The sequence below is a fragment of the Hippocampus guttulatus genome, chromosome 10 (genome assembly GCF_054856545.1).
Source record: "Hippocampus guttulatus isolate MCC_2025c chromosome 10, RoL_Hgut_1.0, whole genome shotgun sequence".
Taxonomy (NCBI): Eukaryota; Metazoa; Chordata; class Actinopteri; order Syngnathiformes; family Syngnathidae; genus Hippocampus; species Hippocampus guttulatus.
Window position 1 is genome coordinate 4402239 of NC_141270.1, and position 14581 is coordinate 4416819.

Below are 14581 nucleotides of genomic sequence, written 5' to 3' on the forward strand. Positions count from 1 at the left end.
TAAAATGGATATGAGCAGTACATTTGTTTAATTCTGGAAAGCAAATATATTCCCTGACAAGAACATTCACTAAAAGGATGGTGCATACTTCAGAAAGCCCTAAAAAAAAAAAAAAAACATGGTTATCTAGAAGTTAAAACATTTGAGTTAGAATATTGTTGGGTTGCATTATTGGGTTGTGGGAATGGGCCAGAGGGATTACAATACCGCGGCGCTAAAATTAAAGGACAGCAAAGTTAATGAGCGGCGCAGGCCAGGAGGGAGAGAGTTTCAAACAATCATGCACAGCCATGCAAAACGAAAAAGAAAAAAAAAACAGGATCACAAAAATCTTTAGTTCATTAAGCTTTGCTTGCGATGTGTGACGGCAAATTGAATGAAAATTCCTACAGGTGGAGATGTTTATCTGATTTTGTCATTCCTCTCTTCAGCCTTGTAAAATCTGGCAATAATATAGCGCTTGAAGAACAGGTGTCAAAGTCAAGGCCCGAGGGCCAGATCTGGCCCGCCACATTATTTTATGTGGCCCGTGAAAGAAAATCATGTGTGTCAACTTCTATGATCCGTGCTTGAATCTGTCCTCAAATGCCAAAGTGTCATGTGTAATAAATGACGATTTTGCAATCATTTTGTGACCCTGTTTAAACTCACTTCAACAATAATGGAACAAACAAGAAACTTCACTTCAAAGTGGCCCGTGACAAAACTGAGTTTGACACCCCTGACTTAGAGGGTGAAGAGGTGGTGCATAAACTGTGGTGACCTGTGAGACAGAGAACAGAGATGGCCAATTGCCAACTCGGTAAACAGCCGTAAACGTCCATATGCAGCCGTAAACACCTCTGCCCTTCCACATTAATATCGCAGCACCTCCAGAGGAAATATTTCATACCGGAAAAACATTTCAGAGGATGCTGTCCCGACACTAACAGGTTAATAAAGTGTCATGGGTGGAGGTTAACGAGAGGACAAATCCTTACAGCAAACAGGTGGGAAATAACTAATTTTAATTTCCCTGTTGGACGGCGACGAAAGTGCGCGGATGGAAGTGGGAAGGGTCCAAACAGACGGGGGGGGTCTGGCGGAGGAGAGCCAGACGGGCTCCAGTGGTACATGCTGCATGCCAGGCATGGGCTGCTCGTGGGCAGATGGCGGGTCAAGGCAAACAAGCGACGTTATATTGAGGGCAGGATGCGGTGAAATCGTTGCATCAGACTGCAAAGTACTTAATGTTGTTCTAGGGCGACTTGCTTTGTAACTCTTTCAATGTCGGCCATTAAAAATAAGTATATATGTATAGAGAGAGAGAGAGAGAGAGAGTGTGTCAGCCAATTTACAGCATTCTGACTCATCTTTCAAGGCTTACAGATTATTTTTTTTATGGCTATGGAAACAAACTACGACACAAAAGATTTGACTCTCTTTGTCACACACCCCAAAAATAAATAAATAAATAAAGTGAATGTATATACCATTATGTGTTAACCATTCGGCTAATTTACATTATAACCACACCGAGTTTCTCCTTCCAAGACTTTGAAACAAGGCTAGGTGAACATTGGGTATTTTCAAGAGGCTACACAGAAGCAGGAAGATGCTGCGATAGCCCAGTCTAAATAGGAGAATAGTTTAGTACATGATGTGAAAGATGTTGGAAGTGAAAGACAAATTTGGTATGGCACAAAGCAATTAAATTTAATCTAGGTTGTTCATGGAAATTGTGAACCGTAACAACAGGCGAGAACAACGTGTACTAGTCCAGGGACTGTTAAATTGCAGAATACAATCCAACCACTTATCAGGTTTCTTCAGCAGTGGCGCATAATGACTTAAAAAAAAAGAATTAAAAAAAACCCACGAACAAATTAGCTACATGATCTTTAAAGGCAGACACACAAAATTTTATCGCAGCCGACGGATTTACATTGTTCTCATCCGGTATCAGGAGGCGTCGTGATAACAGGATGTTAGTCGATATTGTTTGGCAAGATTAAGCTTTGGATAGGCGATTCATTGTCTTGGTCGTCTCATCTGGATGTTTGCGGAGGGCCAAGAATCAGACTCCGCCACTTGAGCCCCTTCCTCTTCCCAGTAGGCAATTTGGTGGATTAATGTATTTCTGTATGACATTTTCCTTCATCAAGCCAGGTGGAGATTTGTGTTCGGCGTGGCTGCCCTCAATTTGGTGGGTTAAACCACTTGGCGCCTGCATTAAAGGGGTCGACGGGTCACGAGAAGGCTGGCAGTCGCTCTGACGACCAATCATCACTAATGGCCGCCCCATTAGGACAAATTTAATATTGTTTGTTTTGGTTCCATTCTGTGTGTCAGATTTGTGGGATTATTTTTCTGTAATTTTTGTAAACTACAGAGTGAATCCACCTGTCAATATAGAGGTGAAAACCTGAGTTAATCCACTTCATGATGTTTTGTCATGGTTAAATCCACATCACATGATTTATGGAAACCTTGTTTGTAGGATTTAGTGCAGTTTTCGGCCACTGCAAACCACAGCAATGGACCTACTGTTGAAAGACAACCTCTTGGCGATGGCATTATTGGCATTTTTTTGGTTCCATTAGCACAATCCTGCTCTTGTTTCTGGTCTGTTCCGACTCCTCTCATTTTGTTTGTGACCAACGACAGATCGCCAAGCCAAAGACCTCGTATGCGGAGGCATCAAATCATTCGCCACTTCCTCACTTCGGGGCAAAAAATTCACGGATCGATGCGCGCAGGCAGTCGCCGCTGCGTGGTTTCTTTTTGCCTGCCATCTCTGCCAAAACAAAGAAATCGCTCTGTCTCCCCTGCTCGCCGATCATTAACCGACAAGTCTTCCTCGTGGAGAGGAGGGGCAGGGGGGAGGTGGGAGTTCTCGCCGTAATTGCCCGTAGGTGCTTATTCTAAAGGGTCAAATTGGAAGGATGTGTCAGAAGCGACGGGGAGGAGGCGGAGGAGGAGGAGGAGGAGGAGGAAGAGGGCGTGTGGTACTATTGATTCCAACATCACACATAGCGGTGCACAATAATTCCGGCTCTTTCATCGTAGAACAGGGGTGGGCAACATAAATGCTGGAGGGAGCCATCAGTGCAAGTGGGGGGGGGGGGGGGGGGGGGGGGCACATGTGCCCATGCACTTACTAACCAAATGTATGACAAAAATATGAGATCCGCTAGCCTAACCCAGCAACAAAGGTTTTGAAGCAAACAACAAAATAACCAAATAGTGGATTTTTTGCCCCCCCCCCCCCGCCCAGTGCAAAGGGCACTGCTACAAAAACACATCAGTTACAGTTTCGTCCTGCATATCATTTCGAATTCTCGAAAAAATTAGAAAGCCTACTCATGTTGTCATTTAGGGCCGTACACGACCGGGTGTAAGTGTAACTCAGACATGTCTGTCATCTAGTGGTGATTGATGATATTACAACTTAAAACTGCAGTCGATCCCTGCGTATTCGCAGTTGGACATCTTTTTTTTTTTTTCAATATTTTATCATAGATTAGATTTGCTCGCATGCATATACTTTGTGCATATATTGCACTTTTGTCATACATCTGATTAGGAAGTCCATGGTCCTCTGTACCCCCCACCCCAGTAGCACTGATGAAAAATCCCCCATCCCAACATCCCTGTCATAGGGGAGGATTTGTTTGTCTTCACCTTCAGATGCCGTCTTCGCCGCTCTCGGAGGTTATGGGTTGCAATCATCGTTCCCCCATCCCTCGCTCACACACGATCACCTACCAAGAAGCTCCAGGCAGGGCCAATTGGAAGGAAAATCCCTGCAAGCTCAGAGCCCCGTCTAACTAGGAGTACCCCTCTCCTCATTTTCCGTCCTGTACTGCCCTGGAGCCTGATTAGAACGTACTGGCGGACAGATTAAACCCCATCCGCTGTCAATTCAACGCTTCCCATTTTCCAAAGGCTGCTTGAGCCAGAACCCGGCGGCACATCTGGCCTCTAATCAGAAAATCCCCAAAATAGACAATCACTATGAGTTGGACTGAACGTGCGGAGACAGGACGGCGGCGTGGCCGTCACATGGCGGGAGAGTCCATCGGAAAATATCGACTAATCCACACCCTACACACTCATAAACACGTAAATGCTGGTGTGCGTTGGTATGAGGATTAAGCGTCAGGAGGGATTTAGCGGTGATGCATGTGCACTTTACATCTGGCCACTGCGCTCCGTATTGATGTTGGACCTTCGCTGAACTATCGGGCGCGGTCGTCTGCATTCGTGTTGGCATCAATGGGCGCACAAGAGGTGCAAGGCGGGATTTTAGCATGTCGGGGAAAACTCCCGGAATGAGATTACAGCAGCAAAGTCAAAAAGAGAACACGAAGGGAGAGGGGATTACTCATGAAACATGAAACGAGGTAGTGACGAAGAGAGCGATTGAACGCGCAATACCTTTGGTCTTCGAGATTAGCGCAGATGAATCTGTGCAAAGGTCTTTTCTGCTTTGAAAAGTATCGCTGTCCGGGCTGAGTCACAGAACAGACTGGATTGGTTTCCGGTTAATCTCAAGGTACATGGCGTAGATTGTAGAGAAATGGGCAAATATTGGGAACCGAGGTTTTACTTTTGCTGTTTCATATTCAGTTAGTTTGAATGTTTTTTTTTTTAAATTTTAGTTTAGGTTTTGATTAGTTTTAGTATTTGATTTAGGTTTGTTTGTTTTTAAATATACATACATTTGCCAATAGCAGGAAAAGTCCACTGGAACAAAGTGGACAGTTCAAGTCAAAGAAAAAAAATAGCCACTTCGACTTCAGGGAGTTGCTCCAACCTGAACTCACTCGACAACAGCGACCCCCCCCCCCCCCTCCCATGGAAACAAAGATCATCAATGCTAAAAATAGATTTCACTCTCTTTATTTATTACATTAATTTTATTATGCGAGATAACTTTACAAACACATTGTGATTCGTACTGACTCCGGTAAATAGATTATATGTAATGAATGTCTTAGTGTATTATATGAATGTTTTTAAATGTGTGAACCTTTGTGTGAAGCACATTGAACTGCCTTGTTCACGAAACGTGCTCTGTAAATAACGTGCCTGTTATCTAAAAACACAAATTTTGTCTTGTGTTATTTATATTGACCAAAAAAAAAATGCTATTCATCTGATACCAAATTCAGAGATTCGACTATGTTCAAACACGCCAGTGCCCAATATTCAAGTCCAATCATTCTGGCAAGAGCTAAAGGCTAAAGGCGCCTCAAGGTGGGCAGAGGAAGGAGATTTACGAGTGAGAAGTCGTATTGAAAATAAAATCCACCCCTGCTTAAACCTACGCCATCACTAGGTGGAACTAAAGACTCACATGGGCAATAGCAGCCTCACCGGCTCCAACCTAATAAGTCAAGAAAGAGGAAACGCTATGACTGTGTTAAGTGGAACGCGGCGTGCTCAAAAGTGGCTAAATGTCACCGGATGACATCACACACGGCAACAGACGTGTGAATTTGAGACATGGTTACGTCATCTTTGCACTTTGCCTGCCGTCGAACGGGCGCGGCCCTCTTTTGGCATCGACTTGTTTCCCTCGCGTAATAATATTGTCTGCCGGTGAAGTCAAATTACCAAAAGATTTTTTCATTTGCATATGTTCTCCGACTTCCTGTCAGGCAACAAGAAAAGCATGAAAGAACGGCCGAAACACAATTCAACACCCACACGTGCTGCCACTGATGCCGCCGCTGCTGCTTGCACTACACATAATTACAAGAATTAAGCCATTATCGAAAAGACGAGAAGAAAAACCTGCGGCAGTGGTGAAAAAGGTAATAGGAACCAGAATTGGAGTAAATGTTATGATGAGTCATCATAATATGAGAAAGATGTTATCTTACAAAAGTCACAAAGAGAAAAGTGCATGTATAAAGTCAGCATTTTAAGAAAGAAAAATAAATAAATGCTACGGGGATTTAAAAAAAAAAAAAAAAAAAAAAAAGAGAAATTCTATCAGAATAAATTTGTTGCAGTGGAACAATCAATGAATAGTTTAACTGGAAAAAGTAGCGAGGTGAGGAGAAATGTCATTCCAGCAGAATAATAACAGTAATAGACGAAGAAAAAGGTCAGTTGTGGGGTTTTTTTTTCGAAAGAGGAAGAAGAAATTGTTCAGTTCAAGAGAATGACGGAGTCATATTCCGAAACGATCATACTTTGATAATTACAGTTTTTCTAGTCAAACATGAAATGTTATTAGATTGAAATTGCACTACAGTGGACTCAAGCACATTTGGGGTTTGGCATTTGCGATTTCACCTTTTCGCAGGTTTTCATTTGCCCTATTCGTCTTTTTTTTTTTTTTTTTTTTTTTGGGCTCAGAAAGGTCTGTCCGACTCACGGCATAGTAGTGATATTTGTCGGCAAAGGAGAGCGTCAGTCAACGTTCTGTCCGAGTGGATTCACAAGTCGCTTTGATGAAAAGGACCGAAGGAGATGCATGTGCAAGCTGGACAGGTTGGATATTACACACACCCAAAAAACACATTTGCGTTTCTTATTGATATTCGTGACCAAAAACGTTTGCCGGAAAGGTAATACTTTTTAATTTAAAATAACTTCTTTTAACTTCCCATTTGAAATTCACTTAAAATTAATCGTATGAGCATCTTCCGAACTAAATTAGTTCGTCTCTTAGGTGGGGCGTGAGTTTGCAAACTCCCTTTTGTTTTGTTGCTAGCACGGCGTTCGCGAGCGACGGCGACGGAATTACTCGAGTGTCCGCTCGAATGTAGCACGCGCGTGGCTTCTACGCATGCGCACTCCTCGCTTACCTCGGTCGATACGTGAAACAAATTGACGACAATATGCTACGACCGTTCGGACTCGATTGAGCATACGTTTACATTCGGGGAAGTGCATCGTAGGATGTGCGAGCTCAGCAAGACTCCTTTGGCTTTTTTCAGTGCGGCCTTCATACTTGCTCATACAATAAAATGTCAGAGGATGTCACGCGGCAATAATCGTCTTTTGATGGGTTTTTTTTTTCTTTTTTCTCAAAACAGCGCGACCGCTCTTTGACAAGAGATTCTGCTCTTACCGTCGGTGTCCTGGCCCCAGACGGCGCTTAGCGAAGACAGGATGACCATTCCTGTCGCCAGCCATCTGATAAACCACCGGCCCCGTCGCATCTTCTGTCAAGCCTTATTGCCTGCCAACCTTGGGGGGGAGAGAGAGAGAGAGAGAGAGAGAGAGAGAGAGAGAGAGAGAGAGAGAGAGAGAGAGAGAGAGAGAGAGAGAGAGAGAGAGAGAGAGAGAGAGAGAGAGAGAGAGAGAGAGAGAGATTTTTTTTCATTTGAGTCTCGTCACAAAAATATGCTTTGGCAACACACAAACACCTCTCCTCGTTCAGTAGGCTGTCACTTCCCATTTGAAGCACACTGAACAGAGAGAAGGCACTGGCAGTTTGGGATAAACCTACAGTATTAGTTCCGCCTGAATCTTAATACTCCTGCAGCATTCTTCTCTTGTGCTGCTGTCACCGCGGCAGCGTACGGTTCTTTGTTTGTTTTGCAGGGGTTGACTCCCATTTAGTTCTCATCGGGCAAAATCCATGCTCGATAGGATTTGGGTCTGGAGAAGGCCATGGCCCAGTCTAACGGCTTCCACTTTGAGCCCCGATGAACGTTTGCTTTGGCAGTGTGTTTGGTGACCATCTCGGCGGCGGCTGGTGCCGCAAAAGGAGGAATTTGCTCAATTGAAGGTTGGCCATTCATCTGGAATTTAAAAATAGTGGCTGAAAAATATATATGAACATAATTCTCACTCAAACAACCAGATTCACGCTTTGAACATGCCCGGGAACTATTTTGCATCAATACCTGCTTTTGGCAAAGCAGCATTTTGTAGTTATGCTTGAACGTGATCCTTTTCATTAAAATTGGCCTAAAATACCAGTTTACTCTTTCATGCACCAAGAATAACAACCTGTAACCTGATGACATGATAAGATGTCCGCTGTGGCGACCGCTCCCCCTGAAAGGGTTGATTCCAATCAATTCCTATTGAAAATATCCAATTTGTTTGTTACCTCACCATTTTAGTCGCTGATGGTGTCGTGGTACACACGCCGGTCTTGTGTGCAGGCAGAGTGGTATCGGTTCCCACTCAATGACAGTGTGAATGTTTCATTTGTCTCTATATGTGCCCTGCGACTGACTGGCGACCAGTTCAGGGTGTCGTTTGTCTTCCGCCCGAAGTCAGCTGGGATAGGCTTCAGTGACTTCCCGTGACCTTGTTCAGGATAAGCGCCGTTGAAAAATGGATGGATGGATGATTCACCATCTTAATTTACCGTGGCTAGCCAACCAAAAATGATCAATGAAGATTTACCAGAAATGTTCGACCCCTCGGCGACCCTAACGGAGATATTTCTAAATCATCACCACATCACTCGCTCATATCTCAGTGGTCGCAGATGCCCGCAAGAGCTCCTCCCATGAGCACAATCAATAAGGTCCCTCAAGCACATCATGTGACGCAAAACCAAATCCGGCTCTATTCGGTTAAAAGCTGGAAAAAGAAATGTCTAGGAATAAAAGAAAAAAAGATCACGCAACAATAACAAAGTGATTGAATCAAATCGCTCTGGACTGCAACGGAATCAAATTGTAAGTGAGCTTTGTTTAGCACTGCATCCGTTACTCACTAAAAGCAAAGTTCCATTTCATGACCTTCAAAATGGCATTCAAAATATGCCTCAAATTAATCAAGGGCATTATGGGACAGATTTTTGGAAATACAAACCAACACATCCTTAGAACAGACCGTATTCAACCTTATGAGGTGCCACTGCACTTATTTACATACTGTTTATCCTGCATACCACTTAAAAACAATTTTAAAGAGTCAAGACCAATTTTTTTTTGATTGACTGTTATGGGTCATTATCTTGCTCGCAATCAGTCGGCTGCATCTTCCTCCTTTAAATGGGCTGTTGCCGTAAACTTCTGGCGTGGTTTTGTTGCCGCCGTCATGCAAAAAATCGTCAATTAAATTAGCAAGTGAATCCCTGGAGAAGCAACGCAAGCTAACGCAAGGTATGAAATTCTCTGCTTCCAACTTTGCTTGAATAATTGGAAGAAGAAAAAAATAAGGGGGAGAAAAGCTTTCAGATGAGATGGAAGAGAGATTGCAAGCCGGGTCCTCTCTGGAGACTTTCAATTTGAATGAATTTGACAGAAATTCCTGCCATCAAAATCCGTCATCACAATGTTAAAGGCTGCCAATGCATGTACAAAGTCTCATTGTTCCAATTTGTTGAACTTTTACAGACTGTTAAACCTCCCCCCCCCCCCAACTTTTTCCTGGCAAGTTCATAGCAGGTAGAGCTAATCCTCCTACCGGAAAGTGACAGAGCGTGAATCGGTGCGCCCGTGATGACAGCATGATTGACCTTAAGTGCTGCAGCACTCTGGGGGGGGAAACACCGCGCAGCGCTTCCCCCAATGAATCTACCTCGTTACCCCCCGACAGACGTACGTCGACAGGGCACTTGGAAGGCCAACAATGGAACACACAAATTGCAACAGGCTTCCAACAATGGCCAGATAGCATGGCGGCATCGATTCGGTATATGTGTGACGGGCCATGACAGTTTGCAGCTCCCTGTCGCTTCTAAAACCGCTGACACTCAGGTGGATTATAGATGTTATTTTAATGTAACGCTGCAACACAGTACTGCAACACAGTACGGCAAGAAGAAGTTTCGCAATCGGTCCTGTACAACTATCACAGTGCGTTCGTCGTAGCTCTGCTTCTAAGAAAACATTGTCTTTATTCTTTTTTTTCTTTTTTCTTTTTTTTTTTAACTGTGTGATCGTATAGGAATTTGAACTAAGGCATTATGATAAAATGATAATCCCAGTAATCCAATTTTACAAACTATATACAGGGAAAAAAATGGTTTTAATTGACTCATTTACGAGGTGTCATTGAACACATCACACGCAGCAGAGACGGCTGCGTAGCATATATGAATTTTCAATTTCAATCTAACAACATTACATGCGTAGCAACCGTTCTTTTTTTTTTTTTTCAAAATTTTAGTTACATTATTTCATACGTTTTCATTCACCATAATAAAGTCGTCCCAAGGGCAAAACGCTGGCGACGCAACAATTGACTGTTTGTCAGCTTTAATTTAGCCTGCACATCCTTTACAATCTACCTGGATCAGTCATGACACTGACCCTCTAGCTGACCCACTCCACTCAATACACTCTAATTGATTAACAAGCAACGTATGAGAGGTCGCGCCCTGAACTACAGCTCGACGAAAGAGAATTCATTTTGAGTGATCAAATCAAGCTGTCCCGAATCTTGAAAAGGGTTTCTCTGGGGTCCAAGATATGAGATAATAAAAAATAAATAAACTGCTGGCGGCTGACGCTGACAAGCAGGCAGGCCGTACTGTGAGCACGCGCGCATCAACAGCAACACGGCCGTCCAAAGAGAGCAGAAGTGTCATACGCAGAAGAACAGCGACTCCTCTGCTTTTATCAAACTCATCCTGGTGCTTTTTTATTTTTTGATGGCACACCTCTCTCCCACAACGCTTTTTTTTTTTCTTCAGAGAGCAGGCGATAAGCTGTGAAATCAACCTTCATAGCATATGCTTGGCCCAGGACGATAGGGAGTGACACGCGACAACACTAACATTCAAAGTGGTTCCCTTTATCCCGCTCTTCCATGGAAACCATGGAGGACATCCATCATGTGATGTTCACAAAAAGCACGCGCATCGTTTTTACGAAAGGGGCCTTTGGTGTTCTTCCCCATTCTGTTACCACTGACAGTCAGAAGTTACAATTTTAAGAGAGCGCATTGTGCCAAACTAAAATGTTTCCAAAATGAGAGCTGCCCAATGATGAATAAGTGATGAGCTCAATGTTGTTTTCTGTTGACCAATGAAAAGACAGCGTCGTGTCTCGAGCCGCGATTTAAAACCTGGACATCCCGTGGATTGTTTTCCGAAAAGATTCCAATCATGATGAACCGATTGATTGTTATGTTTTCTATTGACCAATTACAAGACCGTCGTTTGTCTCACACCGCCCTTTAAATCCAAACCCAGCGATGGATCCAAAACGAGGGTCACAGAATCAATATGAATCGATTGTTTGATTGTTACGTTTTCTGTCAACCAATCTCTCTACTCATGTGCCTGTTTGCTAAGTGTTTTTTTTTACAGATCCATGACTCCCTCATAGGAGCATAGTCTGGTACTTGTTTCTTTCTCTCTGCCCCTTTCTTGTGTTTTTCTTTTTCCATCTAAGAAAATCGTGGCACCGCCGACCCATCAGGCTTCCCGTTGTGTCTCCCTCTGTTGGTCGTTGTTTCTTCTGCCTCTTGGACAGCTTGTAACTGTGAAGTGAATTTCATTGCCTGTACTCCTGACATGTGCAATAACAAATTTGGTTCCATTCCATTAGAAGACTGCAGTTTGTCTTTCTACGTCCTTTAGGTACCGTAAAACCTAGTGACGGTTTCAAAACGAGGGCTTGCCAATCAGGGTGTATCGATTACCTGATAATTACATTTTCTGTTGCCCAATCAAAAAGACGGCAGTGTGTCTAACTATGCTCTTTGGTTAGCGTAAAACAGGTTCCAAAACGAGGGTTTCCCAATGTTGATGAGTCGATTAACTGACCTTTACACTTGGTCAACCAATCACATGACTGCGGCGTGTCTCGCGCCACCCTTTATAAAGTACCATGAAACCAGTGGATGGTTTCAAAACGGGAGCTGCCCAATCACGACTCCATTTCCCGATTGTTAGATTTTCTGTTTAAAGACTGCAGTGTGTATATCTCAGCCTTTAAGGGGCAGTAAAAAAAAATGTTTAAAAAGTGCAACCACTTGTGCGCCGAGCTCCTACTCGGAGCTCCACTCGCCAGCGCAATCAACGCATGTTTGAGGCTTTCAAGTGCGTCGTCTCCAAAGATATGTCCTAAAGTGTTGTTGTCTCTGTGCTTATTGTGACAACGGCGAACTTTGATTTCTCTCATTTCTACATCCATTTCTCCTCGAGCTGGAGAGATTTCTTACAGAGTACTGAAGGAAAATTACTTTAAGTAATCCACGATCCACGAAAAAAAAAAACAGGACAATATTGTCCCTGTAAAATTGTGAGGAAACTCCACAGTTTCATTCAACACCTTCAGTTTGAAACGGTGTGTAACGGAGGGGCACCACGACATCCTGAAATACAAAATTTAACCCGAGTTATCAGAATAGAAGAAGCTCGAATCTGAGGCGAATCACTGGAGGGTTTTTTTTGTTTTGTTTTGTTTGCTTAAGTAACATTCTCAGGAAATAATCCTGATTCAGTGGGCACTGGAGTCAGTTGCTAATGCTAGCCGCTTGGTTGCTAGCCATCAAGAGGCACAAGTTTGAGTAGTATTTGCTTGTATGTACATTTTTTTCATGACAGAAGGGGTTCACATCTTTTTAAAGTCCCAAGACATGCGCAGAAGAGTTGTTTTTGCCAAGCACTGCTACCTGCTATTGTTTTATTTTGGTAGCTTTCCACTTCCAGTTTTAGTTCCCTCGTTCCCGCTGACTCGATCCAATTCAACCAACTTTACGCGGACAGAGTCGTGCCATGGAGTCCATTGTTGAGATGTTTGATAAAATGGAGGCAGGAACCCAAGATGGTGCAGACTAGAGCGTCAGTTTCTCGCGAGCTTACTGCGCATTTTCATCCATCCCGTCCTTTGTTTTCCGCGGCGCTTCTGCTCGTTTAGCATCTCGGATAAGCTGGAGCCTATCCCTGCTGACGCTAATCAAGAGGCCGGGTTCACCCTGACCTGGTTGCCAGTCGGTTCGAGAGCTCATACGGACTAAGTATTGCCAATGCTAAAGGTCCTCAATCAAAACTAATAAAGAGGCCTTCTGAAATAGTTGAACCGCTATCCAAGGGCATTTAACCATAGAATTGGAAGGATCCCTCTGCGGGGAAACGAGAGAAAAACGAGTTTTTAGTCTGCTCTGATAAAGTACCCTGGGATTAAAAAAAAAAAGTGTTGATAATTACAAGGCTTTTGATAATTGCTTGCTAAACTGTGATAAGCATTCATGCTGAATCACAGAGCGCAGTTTTCACACGCTAACGATAATGAAACCTGCTCCGCTGAAATAAAAAATCCCAAGTGTCAGGGACTTTTTTTTTTCCACCCGGGGTAAACCACCCCCAGCTGTGTAAGCGGCAGGCGCAGCAGTAAAGCGTCTCATTGAAGTTGGAGGAGGAAAAATTGCCATTTTCAAGTGGCCTGACGTCCTCATCAGTCTCACGACCAACATCCCACCGCCTCCTTAACGCAGGTAATAGAATATAGACGCTGCATCAACAGCCCGTTGCCGTGAGAGTATTTGTGTCAGGCTATCAAAGTGAGCATGCAACAAATGACCGTGTGCTCTGAGGCACGGGATATCAAGGATCCGATACACGAGAATCTATTGTAAGGGGGTGGGGAAAAAAAAAACTCTCATAAATCATACGAGCCATACAAAACCTCATCAAATTTAACAACACACCCAAAAATGTGAGGACATTTCAGCTCAAAATGGGCTTTGCTTTTTCTTTGGCTGTCCTTTTGGTAGAAGCTATCTGAGGGAATAACTTCCTTTTATTGTGGGCAACAATAAAAGTTTTTTTGGGGGGAGGGGGGTTGTCATTCGTCACATTGCTAAGAATACCAATGGAAATACGTTAAAAAATGTTTGTACGGATCATTTTAGCTCAGAGTATTTTTGTGGCTCCTCCCCGCAAACCCGTCAAACCTAACCAGTAAGTCCATAACACATTCTGAGGATTTGAGGAACTTTGAGTCAAACAAAAAGGCTTGAATCAATGAATTGATTCGCGACATATTTGTCGACCATTTAATGAGTCAAGACCAACTTCACGTATGAGCGAATCCAATTTCCAAGAAAGCCAAGTATGAATAGCTTTCATAATAATCATCATCATTCTCAAACGGCAATAACTGCCCGATTTCAACAGAAACCGGCCAACGACAAAATACCGACGTCTCCACAGGATGACATCACAAACTGAAAGCTGATCTCCGTGGCCAAAATAAAAACGCCTGCTGGAGTAACCGAGCGCCGAAGACCGAAACCCAACCTGCCGCCGCACACGCGCGTGCGTGCACCCCTGCGCGTTTCTTTACAATCAACCAGCGAGCAAGATTGAACGTAGGGACAATTAACCCAGTGGCAATTCATTACCTAGTGCGAGACACAATCAGCAGTAACAAGGGCGGCACCTTAATGACAACTGGCGCATTTGCCACTCGCATCCAGATCAAGATAACGTTCCCATCGGGGTAAATATCCAATCAGACGATCCCGCCACTAAAACTTGATATCGCCCCAATAATCTGGCAAGCTATGCAAGTTATTAACACCATGTATGACACAGTGATATGTCGGGAGACATATCATTTAATACCCGCCTCTGGACACAAAGTACCTTCTAATTGAATATATAACCTGTAGAGAAGTCATTTCTCACTAGTGGTACTCTATGTGGTGTGTCGTTCTTTGC

General features: G+C 43.6%; 1 protein-coding gene across 2 annotated transcripts in view; it reads right to left on the reverse strand.

Annotated features, from left to right (window-relative positions):
• LOC147198959 (protocadherin-15-like) overlaps window positions 1-14581 on the reverse strand; it is a 188639-nt gene that overhangs the window by 124918 nt on the left and 49140 nt on the right. For both annotated transcript variants that reach the window (XM_086122234.1, XM_086122233.1), the window contains one exon: window positions 7070-7188. In XM_086122234.1, coding sequence (XP_085978360.1) covers window positions 7070-7160 — 91 coding nt within the window. In that variant the 5' untranslated portion in view covers window positions 7161-7188. The remainder of the gene's footprint in view (window positions 1-7069; window positions 7189-14581) is intronic.